At 43.1% G+C, this 24,290-nt stretch overlaps 1 protein-coding gene across 3 annotated transcripts in view; it reads right to left on the reverse strand.

Moving 5' to 3' along the window:
• The window catches only part of LOC138304451 (histone-lysine N-methyltransferase, H3 lysine-36 specific-like), an 833,106-nt gene that overhangs the window by 620,252 nt on the left and 188,564 nt on the right, over positions 1-24,290 (reverse strand). For all 3 annotated transcript variants that reach the window (XM_069244519.1, XM_069244517.1, XM_069244518.1), the window contains exon 4: positions 15,553-15,725. In XM_069244519.1, coding sequence (XP_069100620.1) covers positions 15,553-15,725 — 173 coding nt within the window. The remainder of the gene's footprint in view (positions 1-15,552; positions 15,726-24,290) is intronic.

Consider the following 24,290-nt stretch of genomic DNA (forward strand, 5'->3'; position numbering starts at 1 on the left):
TGACTTGTAGGTCCTGAAGGTATGCTCCTCATCCTTCCTGGAAGTGTTGGTGGTGATGACCAATGGGGAGGGTAGATTGAGGAATGAAAGAGCAACCAGCAGGTGTGTCTGTAGTGTCCACCAAGATAGGGCCTTGATCATGGCCGGGGTGACTTTGAAGATGTTATCGAAAGAGCCTGTAGACTATACCCGCTGGCTGTCTAGTTTATCCTGAGGGGGTCGCATTCGCAGCCGGCAGAAGAGAGAGGAATGCATGACATCATCCCCAATAGTGATTTTTAGAGGTGCACTCTTCTTTGAATCAACTCTGCCAATAATATTACCCTTAGTTGTATCTCTGATGTCCGGTACACTTTGAGTGTAGTATTTAGCTTTGCTCCCAAGAATGTTATGCTCTTTGATGGGTGAAAGACTGTCTTTTTGCAATTCAGAGGGAGACTCAGTCTGCTGAATGGGGTTATGCAGGCTTTTGTTGCCTAGCTGGAAAGAGCCTTGACGAGCCAGTCATCTAAGCATGGAAACACTTGGTGTTTTTGTTTCCTTAAGAAAGCCGCTAATGTGTGAATATTCGGGTGGATGATTTCAGGCCAAAAGGAAGAACCCTGAACGGGTAGTGGCAGACTGCTACTGCGAACCTTAGATATTTCCTGTGGGAAGAATGGATGGTGATGTGAAAATATGCAAACTGTAGGTAGAGGGTTGACATATTTCTGTAAATGAGGAGTAGGAGAATATCCTGTCATTTTACCATGAAGAATGACTGTTTTTTTTTTAAAGACGTATTGAGATCTTGGGGGACCAGGATTGGTTGTCACTCCATCCACATTTTTTTGAGGACCAAGGAGAAACAGAAGTGAAATCCCTTTCCATGTGAAATGGGAAGTTTGTCTATCCCCCTCTTCTGGAGCATGGTCTTTACTTCCAAGTTGAGCAGTGTTACGTGTTTCAGAATGGAGGTGTGAGGTGGGTTTTGGTGGTGGTGTCAGAACAAATTCTAGGTCCAGAACCAATTGGTTCGATTCTTCTCTCTTGCCAGCATTGAATGCAGTGGGATATTCTTTCTCCTAGTCTGAATGGAGAGGAAAGGGGAGTGGCCGGAGCCTGTAACTTGTCATTGGCAACGAACAGCATCCATCCAAGAACAGGTGGAGAATTCATTGCCCTGACCGCAATCGCTGACATTGATGATCCATAGACCTTCTCTCCTTGTCTGGAGCTACAGAGATTGGAGTGGAGGGATTCTTGGATCTACACTGGGCCGCCTGTGTGATCACTGAGTCTGGCTTTGGATGGCCAGTACGACACGCAGACGTGTGCTCTGGAGCCTTGTATTTCTTGTCTGGACGTGGCAGAGCCGCAGTCACTGTGGCCTAATTCCTCATTACTTTCAGGCCCAGTTCGTAAATGTAGTTGACAATGGGCATGTATCTCACAATGCTTTGAATTAGCTCTGTGAAATCATACAGAAAGCAGTCAATCTGCTTAGTAGGCATGGGGAGTGCAAATCCTTTTACTGCCCTTTCTAGCAGGTTATGAACATCCCCCAATGTCCTTGTGTGGAAAACTGACTGGAGAGGCTGGAAGAGACGATGGTGTGGGTATGAGATAGTCATCCAAGTTTGTGTGGACGTCCCGGAGATCCCCTTCTTCTCTATCACCAGCACCATCAGAGGTTGCTGGGTCTTGGAGCAGAGCTGTCCGAGGGGTATGCTTTGCTGACTCAGGCAATGGTATTGGCCTTTATCTTGGAGCAGAAGGCTGAATAGAAGGTGACATTTCAGGTGTGGATGCTTGTTGTGGAGTAGCTGCAGTCGGTGGAAAACATTTTCTATAATCTGGAAGCATAAATTGCAGTCCGAAACCAGAGAACCAGGTAGAGACACCATTTCGTCCTGGTATGGGCGCTGATATTGTTCATATTCCCCTTCATCATACTCCTCTTCCTTCTCTGGCCCTTTACTTGCAGTTTGGAGGAACTGCGTGCAACCCAAAAGGGTCCTTCTTCCTCTGAGTCTTCTTCATCCAACAAATGGGCTGGTAACAGAGGAGTCACCTGGCTTGGGGAGGTGTGTTCTGGGGTCCAATATTTACGTTCACGTTTTTGTGTTTTTCCTGTCGTCGTCTGTGTCATCAACAAGGTTGGAAGGATCGTTGTGAGGTGAACTGTTTCCCCCGTCGACAGAGGAGTCGACGGTCTCACAGTTGTCGATGAGGAATGAACGCAGACAGAGGACCTGTCATCACTGCTATCGACTGCGGAGTCATGGTAAACTTCAACGGCAGCGTCTAGTCGTTGACGCCATCGACAAGGATGTGGTCGTCAATATGGATGAAATAGTGGATAGTGTGGAGATTGTGTTATTAGTTCCCATTGTTGATACTGCACTGTATGTCTTTGTCGGTGACAGCGCAGATGACTAGGTTTTCACCGACGGCAGGAGTTTTGTGGAAGATCTGTCAGAAGATGGAGCTGAGAAAGACTTTTTAAAAGAATGACAAACCTGAGAAGGTGGTGTAGGCAGTTCAGAATATTACTTTTTTAGGCTGGCTGAGGAGGCAGATTATCCTTTTTTCTCCTTATGTTCAATGGAAAGCTTAAATTCCCGAGAAGCTTTTGAAGGACTGAGGCCTTTGTAAGATCTATGAATGATCTTTTGAGGCTCTCTTGGGCTGTTCACAGGAGGAGTGAAAACGTGGTCATCTCTCCTTTTTTGTGAGGTTCCTTGAGGTCCAAGAGAAGCCCATGCTAACAGACCCAGACACAGTGTTTTTAACAATATAGAGATACACTAAGGTCTTAAGCCTTTGTAATGGTAAAAAAGATTGATATTGAAGAGCATTTAGATATGAAACTTTAGATTTGTTTTTATATGGCCACAAATGGAGTAAAACGTTCCAAAAGAATGAACCAAATTTGAAACAGAAGTTGTGGTATTTCTGAAACTTTTGGACTTGTAAACAGTCAGCAATGTCTACAGTGTATAAACAGTTGGTGGTAAGATTCTAGAATGACATAGCTGATCAACTTGGGAAGGCCAGTCAAAGCTGAAGGACAAATCTTTATATCTTTCCTCTGATTGTCCATTTACTTCTTTTTTTGTTTGTGCAATCCTCTCATTGTCGGGGGGGGGAGTGTGTGTGTGTGTGTGTAGGGAAGATGGGGGGAGTATTTGACTGAAAAAGCTAAATGAACTTCAGAAGTTAAGTAGACGAAGCCATTTTGAAAATGTTCACAATAGCAGGATCAACTATTAGAACAAGCTGCATAGAAGACTCCAGCATATCATAGGCCTTTCAGAAATTTTATGGAACATTATATAATGAGGAACTAGTTCAGCCTAAGGAAACAAATATCTGAAGGAGATCTCCTACACAGAGGCTCAGGGACAATCAAACAGATAAACTAGGGAGATGAAGCGATAAAAGGCAGATAGAGGCTCAAGACCAAAAAATCCCCCTATGTTAGATGGCTGCATCTCTCCTCTATAAAATATTTTGTACGTCCATAGCAACTCCTGCTTGTACAACTTTTCAACTCCTTCTCAGAGGCTAAAAGCATAACTGCTTCTATGTCTTAGACTAGGATCTCCATCATTCAAGCCAGGGAAGGACAAATTGTTCTGCCTCGTGTAAAAGCAAAATGTTAATGCCAAGCAAGCTCTTCAAAAATATCTTTGCAAGTAATTTAAAAGGTGTCCTACTATGAGTGACATAGCAGGAACAAATCGCAAATCATACCAAGAGGCGGGTGCAGAGATAATACAAAACAACTCCTTAATTTGATGACTATGCTCGTAGACCCATTGAAGAATAACGTTTGGTTGCCCTTGATGTAAAGGCGGTGGTCAATCTAGTGTACCGACCCTATCTGGAACCCACATTAGCAGCATTCAGCACTGGCCACAAATTCAGTGGTTGGATAACTCTAGCTGCATTGAGGGCAACACCACCTCTCCTTGTTGTCCCTGTTGCTTTTTGCTCATTTAGTGGACTCACTTTCAATCATAAATGTTTTTGGCGTTAACCTGGAGTTGGGAGGAATCCCATAACCTGCCTCAGATGTTGACAACATCATAGTCAGAATGTCAGATCCAACTAGGTCTCTTTTTTTAAATATTTTTATTGGCTTTTTGTTGACAACAAATCCAGACAAAAGCAATATCTTGGTTAAACTATCCTACCCCCGTTCCTCCTCCCCCACATCTGCTAAACCTCTTGTAATCTCTGCACTGGTTCTTTCGGGATCTCCCTTCTTAACTGGTTGAGTTCAAAGTCAAGGTCTGTCCGTACTATTCTGGTTGTGCTCTTCATCACTGTCTGGCTCACCGGAGGTGGAGGGCGGGCCCCCGTCTCTGTGTTTGGTTCCTTTAGGCAATCTAACAGCTAGTTCAATTTCCTTGCCGTTTCTATGGGGCCGCAACCCCTTGCCGCTTCTTGATTGTAGTGCCCGCCCTTCTGCCTCAGCCCATTTTATTATTATGTCCCTCCATCTGTTTTAATGTGGTCCCCTGGGTCATTCCAGTGTAGTGTGATTTCTCTTTTAGCCAGTATCAGTGCTAGGTCAATATATTTATTCATAATATTTTTGGTGCTAGGGTGGGGGAACTCTCCTAGTAGGGCTGTCATCAGGGAGGTCTGAAGCCTTCGTTCTGTTACTTCAGTTATGCTCTGGAACACTCCCTCCAAGTAGTGCCCAATCCCGGCGCATCTCCATAGCAAATGGACGAGGTCTGCGTCTTGTACAGTGCAAAGAGGGCATCCACTATCCCTGGTTTTAAACATCTTTGCTAGTTTATGGGGGGTGAGGTATGTAGAAATTGATCAGTTTGAATCGGGCATTTCTAGATACCGTGTATACATGTGCTGTGATTCTTGTCCACTGTTGTTCATCTATGGGTGTCCCTATGTCCTCTTGCCATGCCATTCGTAGCTTATCTAAAGGGAGTAGAGTGTCTTTCTCCACTGCTTTGTATAGAGTAGATACAACTTTTCCCTCCCCGCTTACTGTACAGATGGCCTGACATCCCGTGTGTGTGGGCGGTTCGCACAGCCCTTGTTTCCAATGACGTCATATGAGAGCTGTCAGTGATCTGTGCTTAAGAAACAGCCCTGGGGGGATGTCAAATTGTTCCATTAGGGTGTTAAAGGTCAATAATTCCCAGCTGCCGAACAGATCCCCCAGTTTAGTAATGTTGTACTCTGCTAGTCTTGGTATTCCAGTCATGGCTTGACAACCCGGGAGAGCAGTTAGTCCGCTCAGTGGCATGTCTGGTGTGTATGGTGAAACTGTTCTTGTGAGTTGTAAGCTGCACAGCCAGCAGTTGCACAGTGTGAGTAAGTCTGGCTGATTCAATGTACGTTGTCCTCTGGGGTTCATTAGGACCCCTAAAGGGTCTTATAAAGAGTGCTCTGTTTGATGTTCCATGGTCGAGTCTGACAGTGCAGTATGTATTGCCTTTGCTAGCCATTGTAACTAGCATGCCAGATAGTAGAGTTCTACATCCGGTGCTGCCATCCCCCTTTCGTCTGAAGGTCTTTGGAGCTTATTCAGTGCTATCCTGCGTCTGCCCGTCCCCCAAATGAAACCGGTCATGATGGAATTAATATCCCTGGAATAATGATCGAGGAATGATTAATGGTAGGGTCGAAAAATAGTACATTAATCTAGGCAGGGCCTCCATTTTACAAGCACTATTCTTCCTGCCACCGACAATGGAAGTGTTTTCCAAAACAGGACATCTGCCCGCAGCATCCGGACGCCCCACATCACCCTTTAGTAGGTCCTAAGGTGTGTTATATATATGTACTTCCAGGTACCGGAAGGTGGAAGTAGTCCACCCAAGACCTCATGTATTTCCCACCCGTGGAGTCCCCCTCCTCAGGGGGAAAATGTGAGATTTCTGCCAGTTAATCCGTAGTCCTGACAAGTCTCCAAACTTCTCCAGGAGAGCCATTGCTCCCGGCAGTTCTTTTTCGGCATCACCTAAAAAGAGTATCATGTCATCTGCGTATACCGCGATTAGGTGAGTTTGCCCCCTAATGCATAACTCCTGGTAGTAGGTGCCTGTTCTTGCCGCCTGTGCCAGTGGTTCCACTGCTACGGCAAAAAGTAGTGGTAAGAGAGGACAACCTTGTCTGGTGCCCCTGCCGACAACATAGGGCTCCGAGATAATGCGGCCCATGCGGACGCGCGCTGTAGGTTTTGTGTGTAACAGTTTTTTCCACTTAGTAAAGCCCTGGCCCAAGCCCGTCCGCCCATTACTTGGCCCAGAAAATCCCATTGAAGACTATCGAAAGCCTTTTTGATGTCTACTGCTATGATCGCTGCATTTTTGTAAGTGTGGGGACCTAAACTCTAAGATCGAGACCATTCGTCTGATATTAATAGCAGTGCTACGGTGAGGAATAAACCCTGTCTGTCCTGTGAATCAGTGTTGGCAGATGAGGCAGAAGCCGTGTGGCCAGGATCCCACTAAGTATTCTATAGTCCATGTTTAGCATGGACAGGGGACTGTATGAGCACACATATGTGGCGGGCGACCTGGTTTTAGGAGTGGTATCACTATAGCTTTGTTTGTAGAAGGGCAAAACTCCAGTCTTCAGTGCCTCCAAACAGAGTGTGCTGAGTTGAGGGGCTAGTAAGTCTATGTATGCACTATAAAACACTATGGGGAGTCCCTCCGCACCGGGTACCCTCCCCCTAGCCATCGCCTTCACTGCCGTGGCTATGTCCGTGGACGATATCGCTTCCTCCAGTTCCCGTTGAGCTGCCTCCCCCAGTCTAGGGAGCTGAAGTTCTTCCAGGCTCTGCAATTGTGTAGGGGACATAGCTTCTTTCGGGGAGGCGTACAGTAAGGAATAATAGCTAGTAAACCTTTCATTGATTTCCCCCTGCCTAAAAAGCCGCTTCCCTTTGTCATCCTCAATTTCCATTACCACAGAATGCTGCCGGGGCGGAGCAGAGAGCCAAGCTAGTAATGCCCCAGCCTTGTCCCCTTCTGCATGCTGTCTGGTCATATAGCTTTTATAATCGAAGCACTGTAATTTTTCAATCGCTACTGCAACTTTCTCCCTGGTCTCAGAGATCAGTGGGGAAAGCTCCAGGGCACCAGGTCTCCTCCGATCTAGCTCTCTGAGTTTTCCCTCATTCTGTCCGATCTTCTCCACTGTTTTCCTAACCCCCATCACTCCTGCCATGCACTGGCCTCTAATAATCGTCTTAAAGGCCTCCCATTCTGCTGTGCAGGATGATGCAGTTCCCTGGTTATGTTCAAAGTAATTTCAGATTGTGTCATTAATCGATTGCCGGCCGGTGCTATCTTTAAGTGATTCCACTTTGAGTCGCCAATCCGGTATTCGGGGGTGCTCCCTCCTCCAGGTCAGCATGAGTAATAAAGGGTTATGGTCCGAGACCGTGCAACATAGGTACTCAGCTGCTAATGCTGTGCTATTGATTTCAGGAGACGCCAAAAAAAGACATCTAGTAGGACATGCAGGTTATGTAAGCGCGAGTAAAAGGAGCAGCCTTGCACAGCAGGGTGGAGGTGTCTCCAACAGTCTGAAGCCCCAGTGCTGTTGCCAGTTTGCGAATGTCTTGGCTAGCCTGTGTGGGGGACCGCTGCAGTGGGGGGTGGGTCTTATCAAGCGCCATATCGGCAACACATTTAAAATCGCCGCCGATGATGGTTGCCCGAGTGAGGTGCGGCCCCAGTGCATGTGATAGTGATGTCAGGAAGGCGCCCTGCTCTTGATTTGGTGCATAAATTCCCCCCAGTGTAATATCTCTACCATCTAATCTCCCAAATACCAGAACATAACGGCCTTCCTTATCTATTATTTCATTCGTTTTTTTGGAGAGGGGCTCCTGGCCAAATCCATACGAGGCCCCCTCTGGCATATGCCGAGTAGGTTGTAGCGTAGAGCTGACCGTGCCATCTTTTGGTTACAGCCTTAACCTCCGGACCTGTAAGATGTGTTTCCTGGATAACAGCTATGTGTACACCTCATCTTTTAAGTTGACAGTAGACCTTGTATACCTTTTGTTCATGCTGTTCAATCCCCTGACATTCCAAGTTAGGAACTTATAGGCTGGGGGCACTCCATATGTTCTTTTTAAGCGAGGTATACCTATCCTCTCTCCCCTGTGTCCAGTCTCTGCAAACCAGTAAGGATATGCCCTTCTGTCTCTATGGATGTGGTTGAGCTGATACGTCTCTAGGTGTCAATACAATAGTGAACAAAACAGTTTCCCCAATATCCAAACTCCCTCTCCCCAGGACTGGCATCAAAACTATCCCCGTCCAATCTTTCAATAACTTTGTTAACATTATACTTGGGGGCGAAGTGCAAAAGACTAAGAGCAGGCTCAACCTAGTGTGCTCTCCGCCATCCAGTAAATCAGGTTAAGTCTCTGTCTCCTGGCCGCAGTACAGTAGGTTCTCGTGCGGATCATGTGTAGGATGTATTGTGACGTGGTGGTGTTTATAGGGCCTTCCTTCTGATCCCCTCAAATTCTGTATGATTTTTGACTGTTCAGTAGTGTTAGATCAAGGCCCACTCAATGCCATCCATTGTGTCCGGTTAGGCTTACCCATTCTCCTGGTGTGGGGAGAATTGGTTTGGATGATAGTGGACTGGTGCCTATTATTTCATCAGAGGTCCCTGGAGTCACTTTCGACAGAACGTCTGAGGCGTCTTGAAACGAAAATGATGCACTACCAGATGTAGATTCATGGTCAGACAGAACCTCGGAGGGGTGCGATGACCCCGGGCCCGTCCGTTCAGGGATGCTGCGACATCCACTGCCTCCCTCATTTCCTGTAGTGCTTGTTTACGCAGCGATTCTGCGGTTGCTGTCAGTTGCCCGGTTCTCCGCCCTGCTCCGGTGCAATCGATTTGGATTTTCTGTGGTCTTTGCTGTGGTTGGGTCCATCAAGTCTAGCCATTCCCACACCTGCTGCAGCGCGGTGAATAAAATAACCTTATTGTTAGTGGCTAACCTTAGCTTAGCTGGGAACAGCATAGCATATTGGATTCCTCATTCCCGGAGCTGTTTTGTGGCCTCAGCAAAAGAAGCACTTTGCTTCTGAGTGTCTCTGGTGAAGTCCGGGAAGATCATTATATGCTGGTCCCCTATTTTAAGCTCCCCTCTCAGTCTCACCTGGGTAAGGATGTGGTCTCTGTCCTTGATGTGGAGCAGTTTGGAGATTACTGGTCGCGGTCTCGCCGGCACTCTGTGGGCACGCTCAATTGCGAAATATGGAGACAGGCCTTCGGGAGACACTTCCTTGCGTATCCAGTGTTCTACAAATGTTCCCATGTTTGTCGCTCCCTGTTCCGCTTTTTTCTGGAATCCCCACTAGTCTCAGATTACTACTGAATGGCCTGTTTTCAGCGTCTTCTGCTCGTGTCTCTAGAGTTTTAATATGTGACGTTAATTCGGACATATTCTTTGTTAACGTTTGACAGTTCGGAGCGAGCTGTTCAAGAGATTTTTCGTTTGTGACAACTCTGTCCGTCAGGCGGCAACAGTCATCTCTGAGATGGGTCAGGTCTACGGCCAATGTATCGATCTTCAGTTCCAGGACTTCTCGGGACGCCTGTATAGCCTGAAATAAAGTGTCAAGAGTTGTTTTCAGGGTCAGATCCCTACTTAGCTCCGCCTGGCCAATCTCAACCTCCTCCAGGTGGGGCCCCACTGATGTCCCTCTTTCTGGGCCATCCCGTTTTTTAAATCTTGCCCACTGTGATGATTACTGCATCCACGCTTGTTGCAGGTGTACCTCACGGCGATTAGTTTGTGCTTTCCAAGGGCTGGTCTTGCATCTGTACTGGCGAGGGGAGGGCGGCTGGGGTATTCCCTCCAGGTGGAAGCGATTTGTTTTAACTGTTTGTCCTGCGTTTGTGCTCATTCCAGAGCTCCGCTGCTCAGGCCCGTGGCGCTCAAGTCCAACTCCGGCGCCATCTTGTGTTGTAGGCGTCTGCTGTAAATCGTCCTTTCAGGCTCACCAGGGCTCCCCCAGCCCACAACCTTCTATGTTGTTTTGCCCAATGGACGCTCCCTATGTTCCGGTCTGGGTTTCGGTCAGCCCGGGGTACAGGATAATTATAGATAAACGGAGGCCGCTGGGACCTCCACTTTAAGCGTGCTGCTACATCGGCCTCAAGCCACATCCCGACCCCCCAATCTAACTAGGTCTCTAACTGTACTCACCATACTTTGGCAGCTCTTCAGAGTTCAAAATTAACCTTCCTAAATCTAAAGTACTGGATATCTCTAATCCAGAGAACATATGAAAGACCTGCACTGTTGGTTCGCATTTCACTGGCAGACAAAACCATAGAATATCTGGTAATCTGTTTGCACGCACCCTGGATTAGACCCTAGCCATGAAAGACTATTCGCCGATCTGAGAGTACCAAATTATATAATACTTTGAGAGCTATGTGATATGGAGTGAATCTCATGTTAAAAATCTGACAAGAAATTTTACTTAGCCTGAAACAATGCTTCAAATACACACAAACTGGAAATTGGGAAATTATGACAATCAGACCTCTGGCTAATCAGACATAGACTAAGTATGAACAATGGTCATTAATAAGGACTTCTATAAAGTGGTGGTCTCCAAATGTGTGAACTGCTGCAACAGTGAAAAGAGTGAGGAAGTGTCCAAATCAAAACAGAAAAAAAATTAAATCAGTTACTCCTCAAGGAGGTCGAGTGGGAGAAGACATTCACACAGATCTCTATCATTATGCGATCGGCATTATTTACCAAATAATTACGTAATGGTAGCAAACCACAGTAACATTCTAGAATTGGATAAACACAGATCCAGTAGATGCTGGAAACGGTACAGGGATTGATGTACAGTTGTCAACTTCATCTGGTTTGCCCACGTCTTCAAGCTTACTCCTTCCTTGACTTGACACTATTAAAGAGATGGTTCAAACAAGCATACCAATGCACCCAGCATATACCATACGAGGCCTGGCAAACAAACATCTCTCCTCCACTCATCAAGTGATAAGCAATTGTTGCGCCAAAGCATGCAATAACCGCACTATGAGGTAAAGACAGAGCATAAGCCTGAGAGAATGACTTTTCAGCCTCATGGAGATCTTCACAATGGAAAAAGTCACAAATACAATAACCAGAAAGCTACAGGACTATAAAACAAAGCGAGCTTTATTATTAAAATGACTCTTCATAGAATTCAAGCAACTCACATGCCCATGTCACCTTGTGAAACTCAGGATCCTGACTGTCCATGACAGTGGAGAGGAATAAAATAAGGGATTCAAATGAAAACAAGAATGTATCCCACTAACCAGAATAGTCTAGAAAGGGAAGCCACAGCTGTAAGCTAGTGGATTTTTTGGGTTGGGGTTCGCTGGCTTTAGGGAGAGCGAGGATGTGGTTGCCTTGGGCGAGTTTGTTATTCTTTGCTGGCCTTTAACCGTAGGATGGAGTACGTGTACAATATAAAAAAGCACAGATTTGACCCCTTACCTTAACTTCAAATTGCTCTACGATGTAATAAAAACGGACTGAACTGAGAAGGGACAACATTTTTTAAAATATCCCTTCTCAATTTGTGTTTGTGTTTGCAGTTCTAGGTATGGCACTGTTGTAAATATGAAACCGGTCCCAGGATGTTTGTTTCTAGTCCAGGGAGGACCTGGCACTTCGGACTGGACTGTTCCCATAGGAAACAGAGTCAAGACTGATTTGCATATGGCTGGGTCCAAACTAGGGTGGCATGGTGAGCAAAAGAATTGATGGATTAAACCCAGATCTGTGACTGGGGGTGAATGTTTGATTGGTTCCGCATTCCGTCCATCATTTGTGTTTGTTTACTATTATAAACAACAACACTTAATTCCACCAATCCACCAGATAGTGGAGCGGTCAGTTCCATACACCTAAAATCCATAATGGCACATGGCTTGTAGTCTATCCTTAGAGGTCAAGGTGCCTAAGGTAGTCAAAATGTCAAACTTGTATCAGTATGTTTAGTGGGTATCACCAGAAATGGCATTTAGAAAAAACAAGCATGGGTAATAGGATCCGTCAGCCTCTGTTGCCTCCTAAGCAATTAGTTGGGCCCTGGCATTTACATTTTTTAATTAACCACTGGAAATGTGAATACTTACCTGACTCTCTCCCTAAAACAGGGGCCTGTAAGTGCTCAAGTTTTGGGGTGCCAGGGTAGTCTTTAAAAGACCAAGATTGTCCGGCCAAATCTGGAAGAGTAGTGGTAATCCGGTTTATCTCATTATAAATAGAAGAAAAACTTGTATTTGAGCTATTTAAATGTATGGTCAAAAACCAAGTACGGACTGAGAAAGTCTGAAGTAGCAATGAATGGCCTTGATTTTGAAATTGATGGACACGTTTAATTTTGGCAGATAACTGTAGTCTCTTATTGCTGTATTAAAAGGATGGGCTGCAGGCTGCAAGTCAGTGAATCTGGCACAACAGTGCACAAAATCACCAATGGAATATTTAGGTGAGATGCAGCCTGCATAGAGTTCACTATTTGCTGGAGCCGACAATCTGAGTAAAAAAATTTGGATGTGCTGCGGTCTTTGTTCAGGATTATGATACCATGGCAAAACAGTGTCTTTCTTATTGCGGTAATAGCTGTATGTATTACAGTCTACGGGTCAGAATTTAGGATATTGGGTGGACGGAGAATGCCTTAATGCTGCAAATGAGATAGGAGCCATTTTGGAAGAGCATGGTCTTGGGGCTAGAACAGCAATATTAGGCACAGGACAGCAATCAAATCCACTGGCCGTGGGTGATCAGTATAGTATACTAGTATTTTGTTTATTAATAAGGGTCCTGTCAAGTTCTGAGGCAAGGGCATCACTTCAAAGCCTATTTGCTGGGATAAAACCTCAAGAAAGATGGTGCTGGTTTCCTCTTTCTGAAAAGGCAGAGTCCACCCAACAGGCAAGATCTGATCTCAAACAAAACATCAGTGTACTTCAGCTTCCTATATTAAATTTCTTAAATAATGTGGAAAACCTCAATTGTGTAAGAGGCTAGAAAACAACCCATGTAAACTGTATACTCATCCTTCCAAAAATCTTTAACAGCACATGAAGTACATTTATAAAAGTCACTTGCTATATATGTAATGAAAAGGAATTCAAAGGAGTACTATACTCAGTAAAGAAGAGGAAAACAACTTCTGCTACCAGCAAATAGAATACTGCAGACGCCTTAGTCAAATGATGCAAAATAATATTTCAAAGCATTTCTAAGGCCAATAAGAAATTCACAAAAATATTCAGTCAGACTAGCTCCACAAACCAAAATAATCAAACTTAGCTGCTTAGCGTTCCTATCTATCACAGTACCGAAGTGGTCACCATACAGAGTTTGTGCTGGTTGCTACTGCAGATTCCATTTGTTGCCGAGTAGACCAGGAGGGCGCTGCCGCTATTTTGGTAATGTCGGATCGGTCAGTGGCATTTGATGCAAGATCACTGTCCCGCCTGGTCCAAAGATTAATTAAGGCAGGGGTGAGAGTTAGTGCTCTGGACCTTCTTTGCTCCTTCCTACCAGATAGGGACTAAAGTGTCAGCTGCGGTATTTTAGAGCAAAGACTTTCAAGATCCCTTGTGAGGTTCCACAGGGATCTTCCCTGCGTCCCATTTCATTCAATCTTTGCATCTCCCCTCTTGCACAACTGGTGCGCTCGTTCAGCTTTCAGGTGTTACCCTACACGGACGACACTCGCATTATTGTCTCCATAAGTGAAAATGTGCTGCTGGTAGCAGACAAGTTCAAACAATGTATGAATGGCATTAGATGCTTAAAACTGAATGCTGAAAAGACAGATCTTGGTTTTTGGGGCACAGGATTCGGTGTGGTCTGAACTTTAATGGCCAGAGACTTGAGGTCCTTTATCAACACCGGCTGAATCTGCTATAGACTTGGGGTTATTTTTCATAATACTCTCACTTCTGATGCCCAGGTCAGCAGGACTGTGAGCTCCTGCTTCTTCATTATCAGAATCTTTAATACTATCTAATCTCTTATTCCAGCTGAATTCAAGAGTGGCAGTGATCATTGCTTTAATTACATATTGTTTAGACAATTGTAATGCCTTATACTTGAACATCAAAACGTCCTCGCTAAATAGGGTACAAGTCATTCAATATGGGACAGCGTACCTGGTCCTGAATGTCCCAAAAGGTCTTTCGATGAGAGAAGGCATTCGCTCGCTTCACTGGCTGCCAGTCAAAGCGGGTGATACATAAAGTTCTTGCATTGGTCTATTCGGCTCTTCACATCAAGCACCTGCATTTCAAGGAGAATGGAGCTCTTGGAATTCCACAAAGTGGCAATACCAAAGCTTTCCAAAGTGAAGGGTGATCTTTTTTCCACCGTTTCTCATTTTGTGTAACTTTGTAAAAGTGAATTCTAGTAGGCTATTCTGCCAAATGCATTAGTTTTAAAATTCAATTCCAATGGCCTATTTTGAAAAAATGGATGTCAAATCTTACACCTTTAGGAGCAAATTGTCAGGCATTTAGAAATGTGTAAAAAGAAACTCACAAATAAGGAAATAGTAAAATTAAATCTTGTTCCGTAACTATCAATAAACAGCAGCTTACCAAAATGTAGGAAAGTAGCAGACATAAAAAGGGGAGCACAGAAGAAAATGCAGAGACAGAGGAATGGTTCAGAAGAAAAGGAAAGAGGCTAGGCAACAGGAATACGAATGAGAAAATGGAAACAAAATTGGAAAACGTATTTCAATGGCTGCTTATATGCAGTCCTGCATTCACCCACTAAATCGAAACATACAATGAATTTTGGTGATCAACAATACATCAAGCTTTATTTTTTACTCTGAAACATTTTCAGACAGTTGGGAGGCTTGGGGGCAAATGAATGAAAAGGTTTTGCCATTTTTCAGAGCTACAGTATGAAAACTCAGAGTTATGTACCAAGTTAATTTTGTGATCTGGAAATCCCTTTTCACATTGCCAAAGGGGGTTGTAATGCATTCTGAATCACAACTAAGAGGGGACTAGGAGGAGGAGTGGAGAAAGGATGAGTCCTAACTGCAATGAGATGTGCCAGTGATCTGGGACTACAAATGCAGTTGCAAACGAGTGACAAGTTACGGACACCTCAAAAGAGGCTGTAACTCATTTGCAAAGGAGAAGCTGTGTCCTCTCAACAGCTTCCCTTTGGGAGGTATGTAGGGCAGCCCTGTTGGGATGGCGTTACCATCCCTGTAGTCGGAACCAACCAACAGGGAGTAAAAAATGGAGACCTGCATAGTTAATATTCATTAAGAACATCACTCTGAGATAGTCTACGACTGGACCATTTACTTATTAATACACAGGACACTATGCAAAATTACAGACCGATTGTATTAGGTTGTTGCACAACTTGCACTTTTTATTTGCCTCTTGTCTGGGCCCTTACAGCCTACTTTTCTATTAGTAGTGTCATACTTCTCTTTATGTTGTTAGTAGTGCATCACTCAGTCTATAAGTAAGACCTGAAGGCATTACCCGATGTTGGTAGCTCTTGCTGGTCTGTCTTCCTTTTCTTCGGAGATCTGGAAGATCCTGAAACTGATGCTTTCCTTCAAAGGGAAGAACACCTCTTCCATTGACCCAGTTCTTCTGTGAGGGGTCATCCAAAGCCTCCACATAATACTGTCGATAGAATTTCCGGTGGGCCTCTGATTAAAAAAAAAAGTTTATCAAAAGGAGAATTAGGTACAGTAACAATCCAGTACCAAACAGTATAAACTAATACCATGCGTGTGTGTGTGTGAAGCAACAAGCTACATCTTACCTCATGCATAATCTCTAAACCCCCTTCCCACCACCTGAGTGCCCAAAATGCTGAAAAGCAAGTAGGGCAAAGTTACTTAATTCTGACGCTAATTCTGCTTCATGTGTATTCTATTTAAATACACCCTAAATCTTTTTGCAAATTTTGTGGCAGCCAACCTTATACTGTGAGTAATACCGTTTTAAAATTATGACTTATGTATTCACAGTGCAATCTCTCACAGGCTTGGATCACGTAGGACTATAAACACACAATCCTCTATTCCCCAATGCGCAAACCAGGATTCGTTCTTTTGACTCTATGGTTAGACACAGGCATTAGCCAATTGAGATCTCAGAACTAAAATAGTGCATTTCCCATTACTTAGGTGAGCTAGCATTTATTGTGCATTGAAAACTGTACGTTATTTTCAGTCCATTTGCATGAATTTAAAAGACTAACAAAATTGTTACAGAATATTCTGTTCTGTTTAGCCATGTATTTGCCCTGCTACCAACCCTTATTCCACTCAGGGACTCAGTACTCATCCGTTTTTTAAGCATTTTAGCCACTGACCATGTCCCATGTGGAAGAGAGCAACTTCTCTGTTGAGCTTTTTAAATATGTTGTATTGCTGACATGCAAAATATCAGAAGTCGTGTTTGGGAAGTCTCTAAGGACACATATACAAGCCCAGCTTCTTTGCGCTCACACGTCAATATGTTAGTGCCCACAAGTTCACATGAATAAAAAGGAAATTAATAGAGCCTAGTACAGGTGCATGCTCTTGAGAAACTCTTCAGGAAACTACACACAGGTATGTCTTCCTCGCTCTCCTAAAACCAGAAAGGAGGAGTGGAGACAGGCTTTCATATCAGCATCAGGCTGGCAGTAAGAAAAATGATTTATGCTGAAGCACTTATAGCGTGCTGATCTAAACCTGCAATAAAAGGGAAAACAAATTGTTACAGCAACAGTTGTTTTTTTGTTTTTTTTCGCAGTGAACAGAACTGAAATGCAAACATTGCACTTCTCAGCCAATTTCGAGGTGATTCGCGAAATCGCAATAAGCTGGGGGGTATGGATGATATAGAACTAAGGTTAAAGCAGGTGACCTTCCCCTCTCAATCATGAAATTCTATTTGATAGTCAAAAAGAACAGTGTAAATAATCTGACCTTAAAAAAGATACATATGGAAACCCTATTATTGAAAACATACTGAGCAGGGAACTGTGACGCTCTTGGGTATGAGTTCTGAAACTGGAGTTTATGTGATGCTTAGGAAATATTTGGACAGATTTCCAGGTGTTAATCTGCAAATGTGCAGGTTAGGGACATTCCTCAACTGAGGACTGTCTGCTTTTACCATGGTGGAGATGTTTTTGGTTTACATGTCAAAGATCTAGTGGATTTCTTGTAGCATGTTACGAATCAGTAGCAAACTATCCACCTTGCTATTGACTGTTTTAAAGAAGCCAGCTGTAGGAATAGATACATGGTATATAAAGAATTACTTGACTTGACCTGTAGTATTCGGCTGTTTCAAAATAGTAATGCTGAGAATTTGTCACAACTAAGGTTTGAAATGATCCGTCAGCAGGGTGTAAGTATTTCAAGGCAATGATGGAAGGAAGGTTGGCTGATGTGAAACTCAGAAGTTACCCTGGATAGTAATAAGGCAAAGTTTGGAAAGGTTTATTACAGTGAAATTAAGTTGTTGTGTTACTCTGTACAAAATGTTAGAAGGCAGCTTTCAAAGTCACATGCTGGAGGTCCACCCTATGTATTTGTTCAAAAAGGAGACCCATTAATTTAGAGAACACCACGTTGAAGATTTCACCTAAATCATAGGAGAAGATAAAGGGGGAGAGGTGGCGAATAAACCTGAGGCTCTCTTCGAGATTGGGAAAGAAGATGTAATACCAGTTCGTCAGGGTAATAAGGCAAACCTTAAGAGCAGAACTAAAGATATTACTGGAATCACATGAATCTGGTACTACTTTAAGCTCCCCTACGAGCCAGCAGCCCCTTCTTAGCGCATTTCAGTGGGTACAGACTTTCAGCAGTAAAAACCTACTTGTAGAAGGTATTGTGGACTCAACTCCTTGTTCTGCTAGAAAAAACTTTCCACAATGTATATAATGTACAATAATAGTTACTGATTGGGGAAAAAGGAAAACCATTTGAGTTACACTTAGAAAAACTTGTTCATTAACTTCAGACAGTACTATGGCATCAATATTCTTAAGTAACCAATATAAAGTTTACTCCTACAGAGAAGACAATCTCATGCACAGACTAACATTTAATTCTTCAGGCTCATCACCAAGAAAGTCTTTGTGTCCCCAAAGTGAAGAAAAGGGAACACATGTTAAAAAGTAAATTGAACAAAAAGATTATATTGCATTACATAAATCTAACAACTAAATTAAATAAATAGAGTTATTAAGATTGGAATTAAAGTTACACAATAGGAATACTTTCAAATCAGAGGAAAATAGGGATTGGTATGAGTTGCATGAAGCAACAAAACCAAAAGGTTTTGAAAGATACTGGCCTTTCCTTGTAAACCGCCATGGATAGGCTAGCAGATGGGGACTCATAATCCCTGGGTCAGCGTGTGATAAAACAGCAATACATACACCATATTAGTTCTCTTTCAAAACCCCTGTGACCAACATATAAGTGGTATGGACACAATTCGAGACTTTCTACTTTACATATCATGTGTCCCATGACTTATACATGAGTCACTTCTCTTTATATCCTATATCCTTCTTTTACTACACTATGTTTATCTCACAGTTTAAATTTTTCTTATTTCCTCTATCCTAACATGCAATCTGTAAACTCATCTCCTCCCTTCCTAGAAACACACTGAGAAGCACCTTGGAAAGGGCTATGTTTAATTAAGCATCTTCACACTCTTATCCAAGAGGAAGGTAAAGTTCTCGCTGAGTAAATGGGATCTGTGATTAAAAATAATTTAAACAAAACTAGAAACATGTTTTGATGTACAACCCAGCATAGTAGCTCTTCGTCATCAACGTTTCAAGGGAGGACAGAAGCTAGGTGAAACCACTGACATACATATGTTAAGGAGAATCATTTCATATTGCACTTTGACAACTTCACAGATCAGCTAGTTTACTATCAGCTCATTTGTGAATGTGCTGATTAAGTAATTCAACTAAAGCTTCTCTTATTTGCAAATCCGTTTTAGAAAAAAACATAAGAACTGTTGAAAGTATAGAAACTGCTCAATTCTCAATTAAGGAATTAAATGATAAGTTTGATGAAATGGTCAATGCTATAAGGATCAAAAATTACAAGAGTTGCAAAGTGTAACAAATAATGTTTTCAAACAATATGTGGTAACCCAGCCCATGTCAAAGGTGAGAGGGTGTATCCTGCCAAAAATGTATCTTACAGATGATGTAACAAGCTGGGATACTTTGCTAAAATGTTGCAGTCCAGCAAACGGTGTGAACAATGTTGCTAATGTTGTGGCTGAGATTTATGTGATGTGTACTTTAACAAAATGCCAAGAGGATTTGAAAGATATGGTGATGGTCGTCAGTGACCATGATAGTGCTGTGAAGGGACATCCCTCCAAATGTGTTGACCCGAATGTGGGAATGAGAACAAAATCATACATTTGCTAGTTGAGCCAGGATATCAATGATTACTCAAGATCTGTTCAAGGCAACATGGCCTGGAAGGTCTCTAAGTCCTCCTGGTAGCGCACCTGTGACTTATGAAATCAAGATTGGTTGTGGTGGGGGGGGTTTGGAATTCAGGGGAAGGAAAATTACTGGTGAAATATACATGGCAGTAAAAGGTTTATGGATCCTGGGAAGGTTCCACCAGGGATTATTTCACAGTTTTGAGACCTGGTACCAAGGATCAAGTATTCGTAATAGCCACTGATGCTATCACTGATGAGGTGGTGAAAAAGGTTCATTCAGTTTTCTCTAAGGAGTTAGGGGTTTTAGCACAAAATCAAAGTTAAAAAAGGCAGGGTCAAAAAACAAGCTATGCAGTGTACCATTCTGTATTAAAGAGGATCATAAGAAAGAACTCTTAAATCTCTGCGAAAAAAAGGATCAACTAGTTGAATCACCTGTGTGACTTTCTAATTTGATAGCAGTGGGGGGAGTGAGAGAGAGGAAGTTTTTGTATCTCAGATTGGAACTTACCAATATCAACATTGCAATATGCCAGTTGGGTTGGACTCGGCGGCTTCTGGTTTTCAGAGAATAAGAGAACAGATGTTCAAAGACATAAAAGTGTGAGACATGTTCCAAGACAATGTCCTTATGTATGCCACAACAGAAAAAAAACACAACATACTCCTGAAGGGTTGTGGAGAGAATGCACAAGCATGGTAGTGTGGTGATGATAGAACAAAAGTGAATTTTTCAAAGACAGTTGAGTATCTCAGACAAGTGGTCTCTTTCAAGAGTACTGGGCATAGGCATGGTCTGGTAGGAAAGATTGTTGATGCTGCTGTATTTCTAAACAAAAATGGCATTAAGGGGGTCATTCTGACTTTGGTGGGCGGCGGAGGCCGCCCGCCAAAGTCCCGCCGTCAGAATACCGCTGCGCGGTCAGAAGACCGCCGCGGTAATTGTGAGTTTCCCGCTGGGCTGGCGGGCGACCACCAGAAGGCCGCCCGCCAGCCCAGCGGGAAACCCCCTTCCAGGAGGATGCCGGCTCCGAATGGAGCCGGCGGAGTGGAAGGGGTGCGACGGGTGCAGTTGCACCCGTCGCGATTTTCAGTGTCTGCTTGGCAGACACTGAAAATCTTGGTGGGGCCCTGTTAGGGGGCCCCTGCAGTGCCCATGCCATTGGCATGGGCACTGCAGGGGCCCCCAGGGGCCCCACAACACCCGTTACCGCCAGCCAGGTTCTGGCGGTCAAAACCGCCAGAACCAGGCTGGCGGTAAGGGGGTCGGAAGCAGCGCCGCCATGGAGGATTCCCTAGGGCAGCGGGAAACCGGCGGGACACCGCCGGTTTCCCGTTTCTGACCGCGGCGGTCAGAATGCCCATGGATGCACCGCCAGCCTGTTGGTGGTGCATCCGCGGTCCCCGGCCCTGGCGGTAGACAACCGCCAGGGTCGGAATGACCCCCTAAGTCTTTAATTGGTCGCACATTTTGTTTCTGACTTATGCCAAACTATTAACTAACAGCTTTGTTAAAGAAAAAGGTATAATTTACTTAGAATACAAAGTGCTACAACACTTTTTAAGTGTCCGTTACATCACAGTTGATGCCCGTGATAACGGTTTAGGGGCTCTACTCATGCATAACAGGGAGAGTGAGAAGTATACAACTGGTTATGTATTGTTTATTTTAAGAGACAGAACTGCATTTCTCTGATATAAAGAAGGAACTGCTTGTTTGTTGGTGAGCTGTCGAGAAATGTCATTCTTAAGTCTGGGAAGAAGGTTTCTTGTGCAAACCGATCACAAACCCATAGTATCAATCCTCCGTGGTGATAAGATATTTTTCCAGACCCAAACGATCGCCATGTTGATGGCCAGGCTGGTGCAATACAGTTTTGACACTGCTTATATTCACTGTTGTAAAACACTTACGTTCTGATTACCTCTCATAGTTTCTGTATGATGATCTTATTGGGGAAAAAAGGAGGATGAAGGCCATGAGAGTTGTTTGACTGTATCAGTAGACTTAGATTCCATGCCTGCTGTTTCTGACCTTGAAAGGAGAATTGAAGTGGAGAGGAGGGATCCCACTTTGGTTGAAGTGGTCTCTTTTGTAAAGAATGGGTACCCTTACAGAAAAAAGCGCTGAAGGAGAAAGTCAGCAGTTTCTAAAGGTTTCTCAGAAATTGTCTGTTGAAGATGGCATGCTCATACAGGGTGATAGACACCTTCCTGAAGAGGTTTTGAGAGTAAAATTAATTGATGTAACCCATGAATGACATTTAGGCCTAACCTTCTCCCAATGCACAATCTGGGAGATGTGTATGTGGATTCAAAAGTATTATGATACTGATGATTAGGTTAGAAATTGTGTTCTATTAAATAGTTCTGAGAAAGGGCGGTGCAGGTCCACAAAGCCTATTAAGGGGGTCCACAACTGCTTTGGAAATTAAATTATCTTAACAGAATAAAGTTTATATAATTAAGGAAGCAAAAGGTAAAGTTGAACATATCGAAAAGTTGTGTAAATTTGAAATTGGAGGCTAAAAATTAAGTTAGTGTCCTCACACTGAACTGCTGGAGCAATGCATGTCAAAGAGAATACTTTGTAGATAGTGAGTGGCATCAACTCAATTTAGAAAAGTTTTAACCTTTCAATAATTTTTTTTTCAATCTGTTTGCAAATTAAATAAAGTATTTCATAATCTGTGCATTTGTTTGAGGAATGTTTGTTGCAGAATGTGTTTTCTAATGGTTTTGCAGTTCAAATCATTGGAAATGCTCAGGTCAGTGCTCCAAACTTCCAGTAAGGACTTAATGGGGGTGCCCAAATTCCAGGAATGATTCAGTTGGGGTCCCCGAGTTTCAGAACGCATTAAGTGACGTAGTCAAAAGGTTAAGAACCACTGGTGTAGAATGCTGGATTGGGTCACTGTTAAGGGTTGTAATTAGTTCTCTTTTTTGCTTTCCTTTATATTCTTTGTTGTTGCTATGGGAAGTCATGTAGTATTTAATCTTTCCATCCTATTGTTTTTGCTTCTCATGCTAGATCACACCGATATCTCATAAAACATTTCTCTATGCCACGAGCCTTTTGTAAGTTATTTGGTATGTTATAATTTGAACTGACTGTAGATTCTGAGGAGTGATCTGTAATTTGTATGCCATGGCGGTTGGCTTGTCTTTTATCAAATAATTAATTGAACCAGTACTCACCTGCTCTAGTCACAGGAGAAAATTACAGTACATTTTAATAGTAAGGAGAATTTGCCAGTTATGCACATGGCAGGAAAAACACCTTTTAAAAATAATAGAATGGTCTGCTCTGCTTTTCCCATCAATTGAAAAGAAAGATCGCCATATGGCCTCCTACAGACATCTCCCAGCATTATTTTATTTTTGGAACCACGTATCATAAAATAACCCCAAAGAGTCCGATTTGATTTCTGATAGCAATATTTTACCAAATCATAGATTCACTTTCACGCGGCCTGAATGAAAACGGCCCCTTCTAAACTGCCTTAACTGAAGCAGCGCAGAAGCTGCTGACCTGAAGCTCTAAGGTCTTTACTTTCCCTTTCGAGAGACAGAGCTCTGTAATGCCTCTGTCACCCTTTAAGTTTTGTCCGAGTTACAACAAATAAACAATTCACAGGGAAGAATTGTAGAGGTATAGTCACATTTGAAATTTAAAGAGCATGTTCGAACTGCTTCGAATTTTGAAAGCTAGCGAATTAAATGGTTGCCATATTCAAAGATGACACAATTTGCAAAAAAGGATGGCGCATTCTTAGTGTCAACCTGTCAACACGAAAAAAAGCGAGAAGTTCTTTGCTGAAAGGTTATCCTTTCAGGAAATATTATTGCAATGCAGAGAACGTCTTGCTGTGTCAAATTTCAGAGTTCACACATGAGAATGAAATCAGAGAAATTCAATAAGCTTTGGCAGATGCTAAGTTTTAAGCAGTGGCAGATGCAATCAAGGGATATTTTCTATTCTGGCCCTTCAAAAATAAAATAAATTAACTAAATACGCTAACAAACGGAAAAAGAACGAGAACGCTTTTAATAAATATATTAAATCCGCTGTCATACGAACAATCAAAAGCTAATTAACCGAACGAACAGGTTTGAAAATGCATGTAAACCATGGCCCTGTAAACCATGCTATTCAATAAATTAAATCAAGTTTGAGTAACCTTTTAAGTACGAAGCAGAAAGAGACAGAAAAACTAATTACTGTACTGGCGTTACAAAAACATGCGCATGCACCTATTTTCTTGCGAAATTATGCAACGCTGATGAAAAGATTAAAAAGGATGAGAGAAAAAAAGACGCTCCCAGAGCAAACAAAGTATTTTAAAAATACAAGTACAATGTCTTGCTTTGATAGTGTGAGCTAAAATAGTTTCTGCACCAGATCTCCCTACAAGTGTGTTGTATTAAAATACTTCTCTACTTCTATGTTTGTAATGAAAAGGACAACGGTGTAGCACCTTTAAAGAAAAGAAAAGTTTTTTTTTCTGTGGTGGTTATCAATATGGTGAAGATCCCTTGCAGAAGAAAGAAATGATACTTACCTGTATTAACAATTGTGCACGCTGACAATCTTACAGAAACACATGCCGTCCATTACTCTGCCATCTAGTTGCTCAGAGTATAATGGCGTCTAGCTAACAGTAAATTAAATCAGGGGTTCAGCCACAGCCATCATCAGTCATGGGCATATCGACACTAAATCCACAACAACCCTCGCTGTAGACGTCATCTTCAGTTTTTAATTTCCTTGACACTACAGA

Source organism: Pleurodeles waltl, chromosome 7 (assembly GCF_031143425.1).
Source record: "Pleurodeles waltl isolate 20211129_DDA chromosome 7, aPleWal1.hap1.20221129, whole genome shotgun sequence".
Classification (NCBI taxonomy): Eukaryota; Metazoa; Chordata; class Amphibia; order Caudata; family Salamandridae; genus Pleurodeles; species Pleurodeles waltl.